This window comes from Vitis vinifera, chromosome 15 (genome assembly GCF_030704535.1).
Source record: "Vitis vinifera cultivar Pinot Noir 40024 chromosome 15, ASM3070453v1".
Classification (NCBI taxonomy): Eukaryota; Viridiplantae; Streptophyta; class Magnoliopsida; order Vitales; family Vitaceae; genus Vitis; species Vitis vinifera.
The window spans coordinates 15999882-16022025 of record NC_081819.1 but is presented as its reverse complement, the minus strand read 5'-3'; the positions used below and the strand labels follow the sequence as shown (position 1 = coordinate 16022025).

At 37.9% G+C, this 22144-nt stretch overlaps 2 protein-coding genes across 6 annotated transcripts in view; one reads left to right on the top strand and one right to left on the bottom strand.

The window, feature by feature from the left end:
- LOC100241021 (E3 ubiquitin-protein ligase BRE1-like 1) overlaps positions 1–557 on the top strand; it is a 36204-nt gene extending 35647 nt beyond the window's left edge. Inside the window, exon 19 of the mRNA XM_010663057.3 lies at positions 19–557. Within this exon, the coding sequence (XP_010661359.1) occupies positions 19–150 (132 nt within the window). The 3' untranslated portion in view covers positions 151–557. The remainder of the gene's footprint in view (positions 1–18) is intronic.
- A 794-nt stretch (positions 558–1351) lies between these two features.
- LOC100264989 (autophagy-related protein 3) lies at positions 1352–21429 on the bottom strand. Of its 5 annotated transcripts, none has more exons than XM_002276306.5 (10): positions 21108–21429; positions 7094–7164; positions 6399–6515; positions 5612–5778; positions 4247–4332; positions 3721–3772; positions 2376–2441; positions 2173–2300; positions 1868–1971; positions 1352–1659 (listed from the first exon to the last, which is right to left on the bottom strand). In XM_002276306.5, the coding sequence occupies exons 1-9, from the start codon at positions 21266–21268 to the stop codon at positions 1875–1877; spliced, it is 945 nt and encodes a 314-aa protein (XP_002276342.1). In that variant the 5' UTR covers positions 21269–21429; the 3' UTR covers positions 1352–1659; positions 1868–1874. The 5 variants fall into 5 exon arrangements, with proteins under 5 accessions (XP_002276342.1, XP_010661362.1, XP_010661360.1 ...); XM_010663060.3 differs by having other exon boundaries at positions 1352–1673; positions 1863–1971; positions 21108–21427; XM_010663058.3 differs by having other exon boundaries at positions 1863–1971; positions 21108–21427.
- Between the last annotated feature and the right edge of the window lie 715 nt (positions 21430–22144).

Below are 22144 nucleotides of genomic sequence, written 5' to 3'. Positions count from 1 at the left end.
CATGTCTTGGTTCTTCAGGTTGTCATCACAAAATGCTATCACTTATTCTGCAATCCCTGTGTGCAAAGAATTATTGAAGCTCGTAACCGCAAGTGTCCTGTATGTTCTGCAAGTTTTGGGCCCAATGATGTCAAACCCGTTTACATCTGAAAGGGACCAGGGAAACTGTGCTCTCTGCTGCTCATTTATGGGATTAACACCAGCTTCTTTTGGTGGAATGTGGAAAGTCCCTACGTTTGGTACCCTTCAGGTTCATGTGTATTGTTTATCTTAGAGACAGATACATTGACCTGAATTGGTGGAAGTTCCTACCCGCCTTGATTCAACCAGCACAAATCATCATAGATTTGGAGTCGTGGTTATTGATTTTCAAGTAGTTTGTTGAATTTCACTGTACTTATGATGTTTGTCTCTTTATTTAATTTTACTGCTTGGAGCGACTGGAATCTTTGAATTTATTATTTGCAGATTTTATCAGAACCAATCCAAAAGCTATATGTGAAGGCCAATGGAGGTTGGACAACCATATAATTGAATAAAAATATTGTTGCCTAAAAGCCTGGTAAACGCATCCTGTCGCGAATTTCATTGCAAGTTGCTTCAGAATGTACGATATCCATTTCTTATCTCTATTTCAAGAGCTTAATTCAGCTTAAAGCGGAGCAAAATCATCAGCTTAGTTTTCCCAGCACAGATTGATCAGATATTGCTCTGCTGCACGTTTATTTTTGTTGTTTTATAAGCCCATACTAATAGTTCTTTAATTTTCCTCGGTGTACCCAGTAGTGTCTGTAGATGTGGTAGCATTTGAAAAAGGATTCACAAGTGATATAACATCATTTATTCATTGTTTGATCTCAATATCATAAAGTTCACTCCATTTCTTTATTGTCATACACTTGTAGCTTGTTTTTCTATTTTAGATTATAATTTTATTCTCATTCTGTTTGTCTTCTGAGAATGTTGGTTTGGATTTTCCATTTTTTACTCCTGTGAACATGGTTAGATATTTCTTGCCTTCTGCCATCCAAGCAAAAACATTCAGGTTTCTCGACTTTGCATCATAGAGAAGATCTGGAATGGTTTGGAGTTGGCATCTTTAATGAGATTTTCAATTTTATTGAACAATATAAGCTTACCTAAAAGGGAAGGCTGTAACTGGAACCCAAGTCGGTTATTTGGCAGCCTAAAATTTGGAAATCATCTTAAGGTAAAACTCTGGTAAACAAACTAAGCGGGCACATCACGTGTCAACCATCACACTAAATAACATGGCGATGGCACTAGCCTAATAACAATGTGCCACCTCTCATTTTTGTGCAGTAGTTAAATACACCAAAATATGAAATGATTGAATTTAAAACACAGAAGTCTTTATATGCATCAACGTGGTTTCGTTTACAGACTGCACATATACCCTAAATTCATTGACTCCATAAATAGTGTTATCATTCCAGTACACACCAAACAATTGTCATCCAACGACATGCTCCATCCTCATCACAGGTATAAACATCTGAAAGACATCATATATATATATATGTGGGACCCATATGTACAAAGTGGCTTCACCCTGAGAAATGGGCTTTTCTGAGCAGTTCCCTACTTCCCCTCCCATCTCTAATTTAATTTACTTCAGCCTGGATCTCAAATCTAAATCTGCAACAATCAGCCTACACTTCAGACATGCAATATTGAACAGAAATTTTATTACAAACATGAGCCAAAAGCTGGGAACTTTTATTAGCTTAAAATATTTTAAAGCTTTATTAAAAAATTGACATGAATGAGAAGAATATCTCCCCATTAGCTCTCATGGATCCCATCTAATACTTGCATGAACAGGAATAAAAGGATTTTACCTTACCTTAAGATCAGCTACTGGAGCTACCAAGATCAAAGTCCATGGTGTAATCATATTCAATAGTAGGGATCACAGAGGCCACAAATTTCAAGAATAGGAAAAGGTACCTACAAAAATTGCAATCCAGATGAAATTGTCTATCACAATACAGATATTTATCTATCCAATATTTTATCTTAGCTCAACCATTTAAATAGCATAATTTGCATTGCAATTCAAAAGATACTTTGGAAAATCACGGGTATTATTTTTTTAGTAGCAGGATAAATAAATCAGTTTTATAACCAAAATGGTGGGAAGAAGATTACTTGTCAACTTCTGGTTCAACTCCACGTGACATTAGCACATCGATGATCTTTTTCATCACAGCCCCATGTCGACAGGGATGTACAGATGCATGCTTGCCAGGCAAGTGAGGATGATCTTCAATGGTTACCTGTATTTAAACAAGTAACTTTAAATTTAATCAAATACAATAAAGAAAATAAACAGTTTACCAGAGACAACTCACTGTTTTATGTGCATGGTCTTGACTAACATCTTCCAGTACAAGCTCGGGCTGTAGAGGCATCCTTGCCTAACACAAAGTTCCAAGAGCATCCCAGTAAGTAGCATAACAGTGGTAATTAGTTTAAAATAGTTGTGTGCATAAAGCAGAAAAAAATTCCATCAAAATTCCAACTACAAAATGCCTCCCAATAAAGGACTGTATTCCAAGGCTCTAGCAACCATTGAAGTGCCAAACTGAATCACCAGTATATGCATTTTCTGACTTTGTACCAGGAAAGAGTGACCAACCTAAATTTTGTTGAAATGAGTGTCAAACCTAATTTGCTGAAATTTAGGGCATACCACAAGTAATGTACCGAATTTATAAAAAACAATATGTAGGCAAGCTTTGAAGCTTGAACTCCTCTTTTCTAAGTTTGGCTAATACAATTCTGTCAGCCTCTTATTTAAAGTCAAAATTTGTTTTTTTAGCCCAAAAAATATACTAAATATGCATTTTTTTTCAAACTATCCTTCAAAATGGACTTTTTTGCTATGATGGCAAACTGTGGTCTAGTGTTTCAGACAACGCTGCAGGGTGAAGATACAGATTTCTTACCTACACAGAGTTTGTATTTTAGTCAGAAGTCACAGTTTTGTCATGTGGTTCTAATTTAAGTTTGCAAAAAGAAAAAAATATTGCCAGCACATGAGGCCTATTTAAGTTTAAAAAATAATATGGAAGGATGCCCACTGAAAACCTATTTTAACTTTAAAACTTAATTTAAAGATTCCTTGAATAGGTCTTAATTCTAAAATTTAAATTTATCCCTTTCATCGTGTTTACAAATATTTTCATGTGCGTGCGCACACACCCTTGGGGTCTGGGCCAAGTGGCATGGGCTAGGGGGTGGATAACAGAGATTCCAGGTTCAAGTCCATGTAATAGGAATAAAAGAAAAACAAATAACTATAAAAATGGTATGAACAAACACGCATGCCACCAATAAATTGAGTTGGGCTCAAACAGGCAGATCTTTTAATGGCTCAAGCTTAGCTCATTAGGAAATCAATGGAAATAGAAACTTAAGCTCAAATCTTCATTCTTTTGGGCCAGTTAATAAAACCCAAATACATTGTCCTGTTCTTTTTCTTTTTTCTTCTTTTGTGGTATAGTAGTCTGAATGCAGGTAAATCAACCACATTTCAAAATTTAAAAGGAAGAAGGAAAAGAAAGGAATTAAAAAAGCATTGATTCATAAACCAAAAGCAATATCTTCTAATAAAACAGGGGAAAAACCCTGAAATCACATAAGTAGACATGTCTGTAGAAACATAAGCCACATCGAAAATACACAAGGATGTACCTCATCATATCCAGTAAGCCACACACGAGGAGTTTGATAATATTTATCATACCTGGAAACAAGGCAAAATCAACCAAATTAATGCCATGGAATGAACTCCTGGTATCAATCATTAAATGGATAATAAAAGAGGGGGAAAAAACCCGTTATGGCATTGCCCCATGGTGAAGTATGAGACTTGTTGAACCTGAGATAATCAACTCCCTCTCCAACCAAAAATAAGACATGGTCCTTATACACACACACACACACACAATAATTTCAATTGTGCTCCATCATTCTGAGATAATCAACTCTAAAGATGTCACAAAAGAGGGGAAAAGGAAAAAAAATAAAAACAAAATAAAAAAGAGGATCTTAGAAATTTGAAGGGACCAAGTGTTTGACTTCCTCTATTTTCCAATTTAAATCAAATGAAAATAGAGAAGTTATAAGGTCTTATGACATAGCCAGCTATAAAGCAATCAGATATTAGTTCGCACTACCGTAAAGAAAATAAATTAATCATAAAATTGAATTATCTTACGTGATGCTGACATCATAGGTTCGAGTTCGTAGAATATTGTCGTCATCAGGTTCATGTGCAACAAGATATGGCATTTGAAGTGTTGCCTGCATTAATTATGGGTACATGTACACCACAATTCACAGCAAATTAAATTTGTAACTACGTAAATTGTATAATTAACTAGTGAAACAAAAAAATAATACAACCATATGCATTGAATTAGATGATTATAATAACAAAATATTATTATCATTCTATGCAAGAGATCAGAACATGGTTTGTTGGCCTACAGTATCATTGGTCTTGACCATGAATGTTACCCAGTAGGCATAATAATATCTAACCTAAAGTCACAGTCATGTCTAAAATGTCCATTGGAATCCTTTTATAGATCTTTTCAATTATGCAGTAAATTAATCCTCATTGCCTCATCAGATGACAGATCTGCTTTCTCAACAAAATTTGTTATGCACTGATTTAATAATAAGTTAGCTAACAAATCTCTCCATTTTGACACTTTTAATCAGGTATAAAAGGAAATCGAACTTATTCCTATGTCCAACTTATGAAGTATGTTTCTGTTTTCCCTTAAAAGAATAACAGCAGCAGCAACAACAAGAAAAACAACTTTAAATGTGATTGAATTTACACTAAGGAAATGTTTAACCTTGTAAAGGATGTTTCTGAGTCAATATTGATTCTGCATAGATATTAAACCAGGAAGCCATTGTTCAAAGCAGGGCCAGTTGACATGAATATACACGATTATCTGAAGTTCTAAACTAAAAACATGAATTAAAATAGATTGTTTTTGCACTTATCAACAATGCCTTTCCTCTTTTTTAGTGCTAGAACAAAGGCTTACTCTTTAACATTTCAAGGCCTAAGAACCCAAAATAAGAAATCTTCATTAACAAGGTTGCTAGTGAGCAATTTAACCAAATGCAGAAAATGTTATCAACAAGCACTAGTAATTTGCAAACTACAAGAATTTTCAGAAAATTATTTCTAAGAAAATGTTTGATGGCCATAGACCCATCAAATAGATTAAGCCAGGTTCAATAGACATGTACAGGGGCAAAGCCAAGAAGGATACCAAGGTGGGTCATCACCCAACTACAGATCTGGAATTTCCTCTAAGGAGGATGTAATTTCTATAACTTGTATTCTAGTTCTTCCTTTTTTTTCCTTTCATTTTTTAATGATACACTGCAATGCATGCATTACACAATTCAAGAAATGCTTCATTGATCTGGAAATTTAATAGAAACTAGCACCATCATTTTTTGGGCAGATTTGCAGACAAAATTAAAAATAGCAACATTGCTCCCTACATATAGTTAACATTTTTCATAAAGATTAGTATACAGGATCACAACTTACAGCATCTGCTTCAACAACATTGTCAGTTTCTTCATAATCTGCCATGTCAGGAATATCTTCTTCCTCCTCACCCCCAAAGTAAGTGGGGATTGACTTTATGGTCTTATCCTTGCTGATATCTAAAGTCTCCATTGAAGGTAAGTTCTCTTCTGCATCACCTTTAGTTTCTACAGAAAAGACAGTTAAATTTCAAAAGCTTAAACTTAAGACACTCAAACATACTACTTCAAGAAGTAACATGGCATCAACGACTAAGTGGACATTGGATCTTTAGATCCAGTGGTGAATTCTCCAGTGAATCTGTTTTCTATCTTACAAATGAAAGATAATCAATCATCCTTCCCAAACACTGTCTATGAAAAATAATCAATCTCCTTCCCAAGCACTGTCTTTCATGGAAATCTAAGTACTATTACCATTGGTGGCATTTTCAGAGACCATGGTTATGATATATTATGGTATTTTTGGTGCCTTTCAGGAGGGGGATCACTATCAAATTGTAAGGCAAGATGATAGATGTTATTAATCCAAGATAAATGATAAATGTCAACTTGATAGATGTTATTAATCCAAGATGATTTCATGGGCTAGAGAAGGCAAGATGGGAGTTGGGTGTATAACATTGGATAAGGCAGACCTCTGACTTAAGCTAATAGATTGGTGCTTGTTTTTATTTCAGTGCATGGTTCAGAGAATGGAGTAGATAAATGATATTTTTGTACCTGAAGGAACACGTTGTCCTTCTTACATTTGTTACAACAGTTTCTTATCCAAAAAAAATAGGTACCTTTTGGTTTCCCATGGGTTGCTAACCAGCCATCATTATCTTCATTATCAAGAAGAACTTCCCCACCCGCAGCTTCGTATTCTTCTTCAACAGATGCAGCCCTTCGCAGGCAAGGGACTGAAAAAGTAAGCAAACAGTTGATCATTGCTTTGAACCCTACCAATTGGAAGAAGCTAAAAATAGATTTTGGATAATAGTAATAATCTAAAAAAGAGCTGCTGGAAGTTTTCCTCCATACTGATATCTATGATTCCACCTATGATATATCTCACTTAGAAAATAAATAAATAAATAAAACAACCAAACAATTAGAGCCTAATCATCCAAAAAATAGAGCATTTTTTCCAAAAGGGGAAAAGGCAAGTAAACTGTGACATGTTGGAGATGGAAGATTCCTTGTTAAATTAATTTTTTAAAGCATAATAAAATTATTTATTGGAGATGTTCCATCACCAGTGAATGACTTCAAAGGTTCCCCATGGTGGCCCTGTAAGCTGGGGAAAGAATGCCTAAACTCAACCATCACAAGGTAACTAATAAAAGGCAAAAAGGAAAAGTGGAAATGGAACCATAGTCAATCTCATCACTTCAGAGTCTTTATAATAGCCAAATATTAACCACCACTCAAACGTGGAATGTTACTAAAAGAAAAATAATAAGAAAGAAAGAGAAAGAACCAGAGGTATTTGTTTTACCATTTCTAGTAATCAAGTACTGCTTTTCAGGAGGTAAATATGACTTCCTCTTGCCTGGCTCACCAGATTCCCTGACAAGATGACATGATGAGAAAACTAAACGTTTTTCTTGATAAGAAAATGAGAAACATCATTACATAAATCAGGAAAATTACTAGAAAAGGATGATGAAGAATCCTCCAAAAGCTGCAGAGAATGACCATGCAAAGAAACCCAAAAACCCAGAAACTCTGGGTAATATAAGACTTGCTGGCTCAAAGGGAGTCAAATAAGTCTTAACATACTTGTTCTTTTACCAACTCAAATAGTTAAAGAATTCAATTTAATTAGGTCTAGTAATCACACCAAATAAATACCTAAAGATCAGTTGAACAAGATTTATCAATCTTCACAAATATATCAAAGGCACGTTTTATCTTCAATTGATTAGCTTAGTTTTTGTCATATCAAGTGAAAGAATATCCTGGACAGTTTTTTTTTATTTATGAGAAAACCTAATGGGGAAAACCGCAGCACTTAATAAAGATAAAGTAGTGCACAATAAGTTTACAGGGAAAAATACTGGTGTGTTGATTACCCAATTTGAATCCTCCAATCTCAGCATCTGAGGTCAAATCGCAAAGCACGAATGAACCATTCTCATGACACGCAAGAACCATTTCCATGACTTGCACAAAGCAACAGATTGATCCATGGCTAGGTACACGTCAAAGATTTGAACTACAAATCCGTAACACACAAACACCAAAGCCCATCAGCAGACACTTGAATCCTTGAATGGGTATAAGCTATATGAGCCCTATTCTACTATCATTTTGAGATTTTCTCTCAAAGAATGAGGAGGCAAAAGTCTGGATCTCACAATTTCACTAGTATTTGGGGGCTGATAGAGTATGTTTTCCGAGAGAAAATTACAATATCAATGTCACCAAAAACCCTTGCTTGCTACAAAAATGTTTGTTAAGATTTATAAATAAGAAAACCAATTTTATTAACTGCTTGATTGATTGAGCATTACAACATTGAGAAATCAATTGTCTATCAAAAAAACATTGAGAAATCAATTGAGCTTGTTTTGCCTTTGATTGACACAAGAAACTAGAGTTCAATTAATCAAATAAAAGCTTTGAGAGGTGAAGCAAAACTTCTAAGGACATGTTGTTAATGAAGAAAAAAAGAAGATAATTTAACCACCTATTTCTTATAGTCTCAAAATCATGTACGATGCCTTAAAATGCGTCTTGACTTATTAGGTGGATTCAAATGCATGTGTTGGGCTGCTGGTATTTGCCTAAGTGTTAGATTCCTCAGGGCCTATGACACAATCACACAATTAGTAACCTAATTTTCATTTTTTTCCCCTTATTTTATATCTTTGGCCAAATTGAAGTTAAATGTTTTCAAAACCGGACCAAGCATTGAACCGAAAAAGTTATCGATTCGCAGTTCACTGGTCGGACTGGTGGTTGAACCACAGTTGAATTGGTGACGTAAAAAATATATAATTTATATTTTATTAAAATAAATAATAATTTTAAAATATTTTAAATATATATAATTAAAAATTAATAATATTTGTAATATTATTTATTCATTTTTATATAAATGCATTAATATTTGAAATTTATTAAACAAAATATATAAAATATTTAAATATGAAAATATATTGAAAATGGAAAAAAAATTGTATTATGTATATTTATATTATTTTTTGAATTAACCTATGTAGTTGCTCCCTGTAAGGTTTCAACACAAGCAAAGGCATAGCAAAGCGTAGAGATTATCCTACTGTGAACTTGAGGTCTATGGTTCAAGCTCCCTTGTTGCAACAACAAAGCTGATTTTTTCTTTAAACTCTTTCACATTGATCCTACATCAGAAATGAGAGGAAACATGAAGAGCTTTAGAAACCTCTTCCCATCCATCACAAACTAAATGACTGTTGGGCCATGGGGCTTAATGTATGGCTTAATGACCCATTTTGCAAGATAGGAGTGGGCGTTGAATATTGGGCTATGAGGGAAATTTGGCCCATTTTCCCAAAATAAAAAGGTGGTGGTGTTGACCCGTTTGGTTCTTGAAGAACTATTTGGCTCACCCGATTCACCAATCCAACCGCCGATTCAAGCGGTTCGAGACTAGTCCAATGGGTAGACGGTTCAAAATGGGGAACTAGACCAAAAAGGCCTCCGGTCGACGGTTTGACAAGCCAGTCCAATCCAATTTTCAAAACCTTGGTTAAGTTAATATAGAATGTCTAGTATAAGTACTTAATTTGTCTTTGTGAAATGAGTGCCAAATTACTAAAGTAAATGAGAATGAATTTAGGAACTTGTTGTTCTTTTTCTTTATTCAATGCATATATGACAAACAAGATGTTGAATACAAGAGTTTTTGGGTTTTTGGGATGCCAAGGAAAGGAAAGGTTTTCTCTTAGTGGAGGAAAGGGAGGTTAGAAGGAGGTGGTGGAGGATTTTAAAAAATGGGTAGAGATGGAGGAAATCTCTTGGAGACAAAAGTCAAGAGAACTTTAGCGAAAAAGGGGAGATAAGAACACTAAATTTTTTCAGAAAAAGGCCCATGCACAAAGAATACAAATTTTTTTGGCTAAGATACAGGTGAATGGTGAAATGTTAACCGAGGAAGTTGACATGAGGAGTGGCAAATGCTTTTTGCATGACTCTATTTGAGTTAGGGGAGTGGAGACCAAGCATTAGTGGCTTGTCCTTTGAATCCTTGTCTAGTGTTGATTCAAAGGCTTTTTTTTTTTTTTTGATAAGTAAAGAAAATTCATTTAAAAAGAGACGCCAAAAGAGCGACTCAAGGTATACAGCCTATGTAAGGTATACAAACCTATACACCCGCCACCAAAAGAGACCAAAAACATATAGAAGACCCACCCACCAAAAGGCCCAAAATCTTACAATGATCCCACCCAATCTATAAAATTCACCAAAGTTTGAGGGCATTCTACTATAAACAGCTTTGCCTCAGACCAAAGCGAGCATAAAAAGGAATATTTCAACCTCTGTATTGATATATCATCATCCTTGAAGGCTAAACGATTTCTCGCCTTCCAAACCGTCCAAAAAATATGCAATGGCGCCGCCCTCCACACTTTCCTGTGTTTTTTGCCCACAGAAGAAGTCTGCCAACTAAGCAAAGTCTCTCTAACTGAACACGGCATCACCCAAGACACCCCAAACAAAGCAAAAAGCAACTCCCATAAGACCCTTGTTTTGGAGCAGTGGAGCAACAGATGATCTATGGTCTCCTCCTTTTCCATACACATGTAACATCTATTAGCCAATGACCATCCTCTTTTCTGAACAAGATCTAGGGTAAGCGCCTTACCCCATGCGGCCTCCCACGCAAAAAAACTGATTTTGGGTTGTACCCACACCTTCCAAATGCAGCTAGATGGGAAAGAACTAGGGCAGCCCGCTTCTAGAGCAAGGTATAGAGACTTAGCCGAAAAAATGCCACTCTTTGTTTCAGTCCAAACTACCTTATCATCTTCGTCTCCAATGACTCTCTTCCCGTGAAGACACCCCAAAAATAATTCCGCCTCCTCCACCTCCCAATCATTTAGGGCTCTTGAAAAACAAGGGTTCCAACCCCCCCTACCCCCTTGCACCAAGGGATCCCAAACATCCGCCACCCAAGCTTCCTTTTCAATCGATAAGGCATAGATGGAAGGAAACGAATCGCACAGAGGGGCATCCCCACACCATCTATCCCTCCAAAAGCTCACCCTCCTCCCATTGCCAACACTAAAAGAAATCCGCGCACCCACCAAATCCCAGTCCATCCTTATCCCTTTCCAGAGCCCCACGCCATGCGCCTCTCTCACTTCCCGCGTGCGCCAACCCCCTCTATCTTCCCCATACTTCCCTCTAATCACTTGATTCCACAAAGCCTCTCTCTCGTTTGCATAACGCCAATTCCATTTAGAAAGGAGTGCCTTATTGAGATTGGAAAGGCATTTGATCCCTAAACCCCCTTTCTTCTTGCTTAAGCATACCACCTTCCATCTTACTAAATGTGGTTTACGCTCCAAACTGCCACCGCCCCAAAGAAAATCCCTTTGGATTTGTTCTAGTCTACTTCTAACTGAACTTGGTAATCTTAGAACAGACATATAGTAAATGGGAAGGTTTGACAAGGTACTCCGGATCAAGGTTGCTCTTCCTCCCTTGGATAAGTATTGTCTCTTCCACATAGTCAATCTTTTGCGGAACCGCTCTTCCACTCCATCCCACATTGCCACTGACTTAAACGGAGCGCCCAAAGGAAGACCCAAATACGTGGACGGAAGACTACCCACTTTACATCCAAAGTCCAAGGCAAGATCATCAATATCCACAACCCTCCCTACTGGAATAAGTTCACTCTTATCCAAGTTAATTCTCATTCCCGAAGCGGCCTCAAACCACATTAGCAGCCAACTTAGGTAAGTTAGCTGATCTTGGGAGGCTTGGCAAAACACCAAAGTGTCATCTGCAAACAACAAGTGGGAAATCTGAATCCCACCTTCATTCCTTCCCTTCACCTGACAGCCCGAGATATAACCATTGTCCACAGCCCTATTAAGGAACGAGCTGAAGACCTCCATAGCAATCACAAAGAGATAAGGCGAGAGAGGATCCCCTTGCCTTAAACCCCTTGAGCTTTGGAAAAAACCCTTAGGCGTTCCATTAATCAACACAGAGAAACTTGCAGTGGATATGCACCACTTGATCCACCCTAACCATTTCTCCCCAAAACCCATTTTCTGCATTACTATAAGAAGAAAGGACCAGTCCACATTGTCATATGCCTTCTCTATGTCAAGTTTACACAAGATCCCATTTTCATTGTTCTTTAGGATCGAGTCAATGGCTTCATTAGCTATTCACACCGCGTCTAGGATCTGTCTTCCCTCCATAAAAGCCCCTTGAGCCTTAGAAACCACCTTTCCAACCGCTCTTTTAAGTCTATTGGCTAAAACCTTAGCCAACCACTTATATAGGCTTCCCACTAAGCTTATGGGCCTGAACTCCCTCAAATCCTCAGCCCCCATTTTTTTTGGGATTAAAACCAAAAAAGTAGTGTTTAGCCTTTTCACAAATTTACCATGTTCATGAAACTCCCTAAAGAATCTCATCACATCTTCCTTCACAAAATCCCACGCAAACTGCCAAAAAGACATTGTAAATCCATCAGGACCCGGGGCTTTGTCCCCACTACAACCTACTAACGCGTCATGAACCTCTTCTTCCGTGAACGGCACCTCTAAAGCATCAGCATCCAATCTCTGTAGCTGTTCACACTGCAGTCCAGCCAAAGAAGGGCGCCAATCCCCCGGATTGGACAGCAGGGTTTTAAATGCATTTACTATCCCTTCACTCATCCCATTCTCCTCCGACTTCCACACACCATTAATTCTTATTCGTTCCATGTTGTTTCTTCTCCTGTGCGCATTGGCCATCCTATGAAAGAAACTTGTATTTCTGTCCCCTTCTTTCAACCACACTTCCCTAGATTTTTGTCTCCAAGTGACCTCTTCTAAAAGAACCCATTTTTTGTATTCTTCCCTCGCCTCTCTTCTAGCCTCCATTTCTTCCACCGTCAATCGATTTATCTTCTCCTTTGCATCCCAGAACTGCATCTGGTCCAAAGCAACATTTTTCCTATACTCCACTCTGCCAAAAACGTCTCTGTTCCACTCCTTCAACATAGTCTTCACCACCTTTAATTTTTCAGCCAGAACAAAGCTTGCAGCACCATTAAAATTATCCCCCTCCCACCAGGCCTTCAATAAATCTTTAAACCCCTCCACCTTAAGCCACATGTTCTCAAATCTGAAGGGGGATGGACCATTTCTCAAGCCCCCTCCTTCTAACAGAATTGGGAAATGGTCTGACACTGGTCTCGGTAGAATGCTTTGCCTTGAATGGCTAAAACGGCAGTCCCACCCCTCATTGACCAGGAATCTATCTAGTCTTGACATGGTCTGGTTGTTCACCCCTCCACTCCAGGTGAAAGGACCCCCAAACAGAGTCAAGTCCTTTAATTGTAGTTCTTCTATAACTTCTGCAAATCTTCTCATATCTGAATTAAAGCTCCCTCCTCTACTGCGCTCTTCAGGACTTAGAATAGCATTAAAATCCCCAGCAACACACCACGGCCCATTCCAAAGGCCATGGATGGCCCCCAGCTCATTCCATAGATTTTCCCTCTCTCTCCTTTTAGTCGGACCATAAACCCCTGTGAAGGTCCACGTAAAGCCATCCTCAAAATTTTTAAAAAGGCAAGAAATTGAACATTCTCCCTTTTCTAGCTCGATCATCTCCAGCACCCTATTATCCCAGAGCACCACTATGCCTCCCGCTGACCCCCTTGAGTCCACAGCTCCCCAATCAAGGAACCTTCCCACCCCTATACTCCGAATAATCCCTCTAGTCATCTCCTGAATCTTTGTTTCCTGTAGACAGACCAAGTCTACTTTATTCTTCTTAATCAATGCTTTAATCACCTTTCTCTTGTCACAGTGATTTGCCCCTCTAACATTCCAAGATAGAATTCGGATCTTCATTTAACTTTGGAAACATTACCCCCCCCCCCCCCCCCCCCTTTCTCCTCCAATATAATTCACGGTCCATTCCAACTTCCTCAATTCCCTTTCGAATTTGGAGGATTCCATTTTTCTTTTTTTCCTACCATCCTGGTTCCCCTTCTTCCCCTTCTGAAATTTTCTTTCTTTCATTCTTTTGAGCAGGAGCAGGATCTCTCCTTCAAAGCCCTCCGTCGGCATCCCGAGGCATCGGCTGAATCTAGCCAAGCAACTGGACTGCCAACACTGCTCGCCCCCTTCGTTTCTCTCTTCCGTAATATCCCATCCCACCACTTTCTCTGCCTCCTTTCCATCAGTCCCAAATACCATCCCCGACGACCCTAGGACCTCTGCCTCCCTTCCATCCGTCATAATCATCCTTAGAGGGTCCATGTCTAGTCCCCCAACATCGCTACCCCTAGCTGGATCGACCATCGTCCCAACCCACCCAGAACGAGAAGAAGAATAGAGAGCCCTCTCCCCAAACGAAAAATCGTCCCGAGTACAAGAGTATGTGTACCTTGCCGCCTCCTCCTTTAGAGCTTCGTCGGTAATTTCTTTGAAGTTACAGTCCGGGAAAGTCGATCCCTGAGAGGCGCCGACCAAGACCCCATCAGTCCACCCATCTGTCTCCTCCCGACAAGCCTCGCGAGCCCTAGCACCAGCGGGAACTGTGGAATGAGTTATGGGATGCCCGATCCCAGCTGAGCCCTTATGAGTATCCACCTGGGCGCAGCCCATTACACTTTCAAAATTGCTTGGTATTGGGCCTAAAAGGGACGGCCCACGTACCTCAAGATGGTCCTCCTCAGTTGGCCCCTTCTGGGCTTTTAACTTTGACTCTTTTGCATGTGGGCCTAAAAGATCCAACCCACTAACTTCTTTAGTGACCACCGGGGTCTCCTCACTGGGCCTAATCTCCAATTCTGAATCCAGGACCCAGCCCGATCTATCCTTTGTTTTGATTGCAGTCCCCTCTTTTTTCAAAAACTCCCCACCATCCTTCTGCCTCTCTGCCACAACCCCTCTTGTCTGCATCATGTCAGAGACTGTAACCAAGGCTGGTATGCAGCTGCTTTCTCCATCTTCAGACGGCACCGTCAGCTTTACAAGTTGTCCTTTTGCTTGCACCATTTCCACCGCACCACTGGCGCGTGTTTTCCCCCCTTCTTCTTCCCTTACCTCCATCTTCTTCCCCTTCCCATACATGCCGGCTGGAATCACATCAGTCATCCTTGGCAACATCTCCCACCAAAGTTGAATAGCGTAACAGGAAGTACCGATTACCACTTGCAGAGAGCTTGGCCCTCCCATCCCCTCCACTTTCACCAAAATTCTAGCCCATTGTAGCTCCTTCAATGCCCCGGTACTTTCATCCATTGCAATAAATCCCCCACAACTGTCTCCAATCTTTTTAAACACTTCCCGGTTCCATAGATGCAGTGGTAATCCCATTACTCTCACCCAGACTTCCTTGACTTTTTCACGACTCTGAGAACATCCCACACTTGGGTCCCATCTTTTCAGATGTATTACTGATTCCTTAAAGCGCCGGAAGCCTCGTTGTAACACATTATTTGCCTCTGCTTTAGACTCAAACACAAACAAACAGCAGCAGCCCCCTATCCTTGCTATCCTCATTTCTCCTTGGAGTTTCCAGTGATGTTTTCCCCACTTTTCCATATCACGCAAATCAGCATCCGTCATCTCCGTCTCTCCCCATCTCCCAACCAAGCAACTATCCAAAAACTCCCTTCCTTTCCCCACATCTTCTTCTCCCAGTTGAATCCACACTGCCTCCCCTAGCCTTCTTTCTCTTGGAACTTCTCTTGTATTCACTGCTTCAACATAGGATTTCTCTTTCATCCCCTTAGGAGCCCCATCTTTGCTCTCAGTCTTATGGGGTATCTCTTCTTCCCTAGTCTCATCTCTTGACAGAATTCCTATGGAGCGAAGTTTTTCAGCCAGCAAAGCCCATCCTCCCAAGAAACCTTTACCTTCCGGGAACACCAAGCAATGTCTCTTTGCTTCCGAATCCACCACAGAACATAGTAGAAACCTACCGGCATCATTTGTTCGGCATTCTAATCTGAACTTCCTACCTCCATCCTCCCACCTTTTAACAAACCTTTGCCCACCCTCACCCCTACAGCTAGTCTCCACACCCTCCAACAGCCAGCCCAAGCTGGATTCCCCAAATCTAATCCACGAAGTGAAGCCTCTGCTTCTTTCCACAATAATCCCCCTCTGTTTCTTCCCAGAAACCTCCACAGAGATTTCAAACGTCTTGGAGTCTACTGCAAACCAGCAGCTCCCCCCTCTTTCCCCCCCCCCCCCCCCCCCCCCCCCCTTACCATGGGAGAACTATATTCCATGTGTTGATTCAAAGGCTTTGGAGATCCCTTACTCAAAAGAGGAGAGGAAGTTGACATTAAAGGAGGAGTGGCAAATGCTTTTTGCATGACTCTATTTGAGTTGGGGGAGTGGAGACCAAGCATTAGTGGCTTGTCCTTTGAATCCTTGTCCAATGTTGATTCAAAGGCTTTGGAGATCCCTTACTCAAAAGAGGAGGTCCTTGCTACTTTAGGGATAAAGCCCCTAGTTTGGATGGCTTCTCCATGGCTCTTTTTTAGTTTTGTTGGGATTTTGTGAAAAGAAAGGTGATGGGGTTTTTTACAGAGTTCCATGATTTAGGGTCCTTTGAGAGGAGTTTAAACATCATGTTCATAGCCTTGGTTCCAAAGAAAGGGGGTGTAGAAAACTTAAAGGACTTTAGACCGATTATCTTAGTAAGAGGTTTATACAAGCTTCCAGCAAGGGTCCTAGCCAACAGACTTAAAAAGGTGATGGGTAACATAGTCTCAAATTTTTAGCATGCCTTTCAAGCGAGGAGACAAATTTTGGATGCGTTTTGATAGCAAATGAGGCCATTGATTCTAGACTTAAAGACAACTCAAGAGGGATCGTTATTAAGTTTCATATTGAAAAGGCTTACAATCATGTAAATTGGAGTTATGTTCTTGTAGGATTGGAAAACATGGGCTTTAGCTCCAAGTGGATTAGTTGGATTAAATGGTGCATCTCTATCGTGCATTTCTATATCTTGGTCAATGGATCCCCATCAAGTTTCTTGTAAAGCTTTAGAGGTTTGAGACAAGGAGATCCTTTGTCCCATTATATGTTTCATCATGGCAATTGAGGCTCTTTCCTCAAAGAGAGTCGAGGTGGGGTGTGGGGTGTGGGGTGGGGGGGGAGGGTTTATTAATTCTTAGTTAGAATAAGAGATGGTGTGGGAGTGGAGGTCTCCCATTTGTTATTTGCAAATGATACCCTCGTTCTCTATGATGCTTGTAAGGAGAACCTAAAGCACCTGAGTTGGGTTTTTATGTTGTTTGACACAATATTAAGGCTAAAGATCAACCTGGAAAAAAACAAGTTGATTCATGTTGGGGTGGTCTCAAATATGGAGGATTTTGCTAGAGTTTTAGGTTACAAGGTGGGCATTCTCCTAACCACCTATTTAGGCCTTCCTTTGGGAGCCCCTTTCAAGTCCTATAAGGTTTGGGATGGGTGGAAGAAAAATTCTAAAGGTTTGCTTGGTGGAAGAGAGAGTATCTCTCAAAAGGTGGAAGATAGACTTTGATAAAAAATACTTTGTCCAACTTGTCGATTTATTTCATATCCCTTTTTGTCATCCCGAAGAGGGTAGTTGCTAGATTAGAAGATATTCAAAGAGATTTTCTTGGGGATAGGGGGCCTTTGGAACATAAGTTGCATTTGGTGAATTGGTCTATTGTTTACATGGAAAAGCATAAAGGGGCTTAGGCATAAGAAATTTATCCATCCTTTTTTTGATAGATAAGAAATTTATCCATCCTTAATAAGACCCTTATGGGAAAATGGTGTTAAAGATTTGTGAGTGAAAGAAGTCCTCTTTGGAAATGGGTAATTGTTGGTAAGTATGAGCAAGAAAGGGGGTGGTGTGCTAAAGAGGCAAGGGAGGGTTATGGAGTGAGGGTATAGAAGGCAATCATGGGTGGTTGGGAGGCTTTCAAGGATAGAACAAGTTTTAAGGTGGGCTTTAGGAACAAAGTGAAGTTCTAGAAGGGCAAGTGGAATGGGGGCACACCTTTGAAGGAGTCTTCCTTACAACTCTATTTTATACCCTCTTTAAAAAATGCTAAGGTGGTTGACATTTGGGATGGTAGTAGCTAGAGCCCAAAGTTTATAAGACAGTTGCATGACTGGGATATAGAGGAGGTAGAAGTCTTTTTTAGGAGGTTGCATGAGCATTCCATTAGCATGGGCATTGAAGATAATATGGAGTGGTTGGTTACAAAGAACGGTCACTTCTCATTTAAGTTCTTTTATTCCTCTTTGTCAAATAGGAGAGCAGAGTCGTTTTCTTATAGCACAGTGTAGAATTCCTAGGTCCCATCAAGAATTAGCTTCTCTAGGAAGCAACTTAGGGCAAGATTATGACTCTAGATCAACTCAAAAGGATGGCTCTATGTATGGTGCGATTGCTGATTTTTGTGCCTTAGCACCGGTTTTTGGGTTTTAGGTTGCTTTGTATATGTAGTGTATACCTACTTGTATTTTCTTTTGTTTAATACAATCTTTACTTACCTATCAAAAAAACAATCTCATACCTAAACCCTTGTCATTTAATATCCAATAGAAGGGCGTCTATATTTTTGAGTGTCCATGAAACAAAGTCATTGATGGTGTCCAAAGCAAATATAGACGGATGGAACACTTGCCTTCATACTACAACTTGATTTAATTGGGTAATTATAACTTTTTTAATAGGCTTACTTTAATTGGATGATTATAACTTGATTTAATTGAATAATCATGATCCTAACTAACCCAAATAGCTACTACAATGGAATATGCCAATACTAAATTCATAATACACCAAATTAAGATGGTTCTCAAGCTGCAATTAGTTTGCAGGCATATAAACTTGAGAATACGAATCATATTTCTGAAAATCAATTCTCAAAGTATAATGGATATGAGATTCCATTCAAACTTTTGGTTAAATTTGGGAATATGGATTCCTTTCAACTTTTATTCCCATTCTAGTGTTCGGTTATTATAGGATTGAATTGAGAATTAGAATTTATAGAAGTACCTTCAAATAGTATTTTAATACAATAGATTTATTTATAAATAAAGAAGGACAAGAATTAATTGTCCACTTTCTTTTATCTTACCAAATCTATGATAGGTATTAGATCTGCTCAATTTGAGAGAATCTCACATCCAAGGAAGTTAAAATTTTGAGATCTATGTGCATCCTAAATATAGCAATCTTGTACTTGATAAAGAAACACTCATTCCCTAATTACGATATTCAAAAACAATTACACCCTCAGTCATCAGCATCTAAATTCCAGAAGAAAAATATTTCTGGAAATGGATGCTAGACTGAAATAGATACAATATTCTCATTCTAATATTTGGTTAAAATTAGGAGTTTAAGATTCCCTTTAACTTTTATTCCCATTATAGTATTTCATAATCCTGGAAATTGCTTCAGAATTAAAGTGAATTTAAAAAATAATCCTTTTAAGTGTGTTTGGCTCATCAGCATCTAAATTCAGGAATGAGAATTAAATTTCTAGAAATGGATGCCGAAAATGAAATAATTATGGGATTCCCATTCTAATATTTTCTTAAAGTTGAGAATTTAAGGGTTTGTTTGGAAACTATTTTGAAAAAAGTTTTCTAACTTAGAAAACACATTAAACAAATTTTTTATTAACAACAAGTTTTTTATTAACAACAAGTTTTTAAGAATTTCTTTTTGAAAATGAGGTCTTCATGGAAAATATGCTGAGAAAATTTCCAATAAGAATCTTGTTCATGAAGTTGATGCGCTATTTTCACAGTGGTTGTTTATAAAATTTCATCATTGCCTATCACAAAATATAAAGAATAAAAACAAATTTGTTCCCAAAAACAATAGAGAACTAATTTCGATAACATTGTCAAACCAGCTTAAGATTCCTTTCAATTTATATTCCCATTCCAGTATTTAGTAACCCCCCCCATCCTCAAGAGTATCTTGTACTAAAAACTCTATCACCTCAAAAACTTATTTTCCAAAAAAAAAAAAAAAAATGAAAAATAAGGGGTGGATTAAAAGTTTAGCCATCATTTGTAAGAAAAAGCACAAGAAGTTTCATCAACAAAAATAGCCTTAAGAATAAAAAAACTAGAACACAAAACTGGAGGAACCAAAATTGTGTTTTCAGGCTACATTTTAAAATATAACAAAAACCCTAAGCTCTGGTATCATTTTCAATATGAAGATTGACAGGGAAATTCTAATTTCTACATTTTAACTTAAACTTGACTTTTCCAGAATTTCTGATTGTAGCCAGTTTTGTATGGCCAAAACTATTGAATCATATTAGCTAAAATACCATCAAATTTAGACCAAATTCTGTATTATTCATTTAAAATTTCAGCGGATCAATAAAATAATTTTATGGCCAAATTTAACAGTTTTTAATCTAATTCTTTTGTAGTTTAAAACAAAATTCAAAACTTAAAAGGTCATGATTTTTCCTGAACTCAACACAATTTGATTTGGAGCATAGGACATGATTTGAAATCCAAATTAAGACACTAATCCAACTTAATCCTAGCAGAGACACAAAGCACACAGTGCATAGGACATGCCCTCCAAAGCCTAATCCAGTAAACACAATACCAACTTAGTCAATATGGCACTGCCTGGAGGAAGCACATCTGAGCACCTCAAGATCGAAATTTATGCCCAGAGTCCACACTTGGCACCATCCATGGGGCGTCTAGTCCTCATGGACACTCTAAAGACCTTTTTGGATGGGTAGAGCCACCATGTTGCCCAAGGAAATAGCAAGCTTAATGCCAAAACACATCACCAGGACTGACCAAAGCCAACATATTCCCACCTGAACTATAGAGCATTGCAAAACCCCTATTACAGCTTTAACAACAGTTACAAGTTTCAGAAACTCGGCATTCAAAGCTAAACATTGAGATCAACATCATAAACCTTGAAAGGAATAAAACATCCATATTCAAAATCAAATCATACATCAATATCAATTCACAATTCAAAAAAAAAAATAGCATCAAATCATGACATCTGAAATACATACATCGCCCATAACAGACATCGAACAACAGTATCAATCAAAATAATAACCAACTCATATTTTTCCACAAAATTGAAAGGATTGCAAGAACTGATCCTGTTGCTTCCGCGCAATGCCCAATCACGTGATTAGAATGATTGACGAAGCAACAAACCACCTCCGGAAATTCAAAGCCGAATAATCGAAATTGGCAACAACAAAGAATCGACAATTCAACCAAAACCAAAACGTCGGCACAAAAACACAAAGAAGTGGAAATTACCAAGACCAGGTGGGGCATTTGGAGACGAGATTATCGCCGGCGATGACGAATTCGGTGACGCTGAGAACACCTTTCTCTTTGAACGCAGAGACGGTACGAGGCCCAGTGATTCTCTCTACAGTTCCTTTGAAGGCTTCGTGAAGCTTCTGCGATAGAACCATCCTCTCTCGCGATGGAGATTTCGAAACCCTAGAAATCTTAGCAGGCAGGGTTTCGGAGCTTTTCGGCTTTTCGGTGAGGGAATATGGAGTATTTCAATCTACGGGAATTGCAGGCGCGTGAGTACACCGTCACATGCTAAACTTTTTAAGTGACAATATATTATTAAAACTTAATGTGAGAATTAGATATATAAAGTAAATAAAATCCCAAGTCTATTTTCTAATAACACGTTTTCTCAAACTACTTTTGAAAGCAAGATGATTCCAAAAACGTTATTTTTATGTTTTTAAAAATATGTCACCACTTATAAGCTTGTTTTGAAATCATTTGGATAACAATAATAATAATAATAATTATTATTATTATTATTATTATTATTATTATTATTTCTTATTCTTCCTTTTTAATCCTTCAATTGTTGAAAAACTAAGGGTCCAATCTTTTCTCAAGCTTGTTTTTAAAAATTGTTTTTTGAAATATGGTCAAAGAAGCTTATGTTTTTCTTTTGTTTTTTAAAATCAATGAAAATAACTCTTACTTATTCTCTAAAAATTATTCTTTATTTCATTTTATTTTTTAAAATTATTTTTAAAAAATATCGGGTGTTAATGATTTTTAAAAATAAATTCTATATTTAATCATTAAAAATAAATTCTATATTTAAAAACAAAAAACTGTTTTTAAATCATATTATCAAACCGACTCTAATGTATTTTCCTATTTTATAGTTTAAAAAATAAAAATATATTCATAAAAAATTATAAGTAAATTAATCATTTTGAATCTTTTTAGGGTCAAAACCCTATTCTTCTAGGAATTTCAAATTTTGAAAGAAAAAAAAATATTCTCTTTGGTACACTTGGGGGCGCATTTTT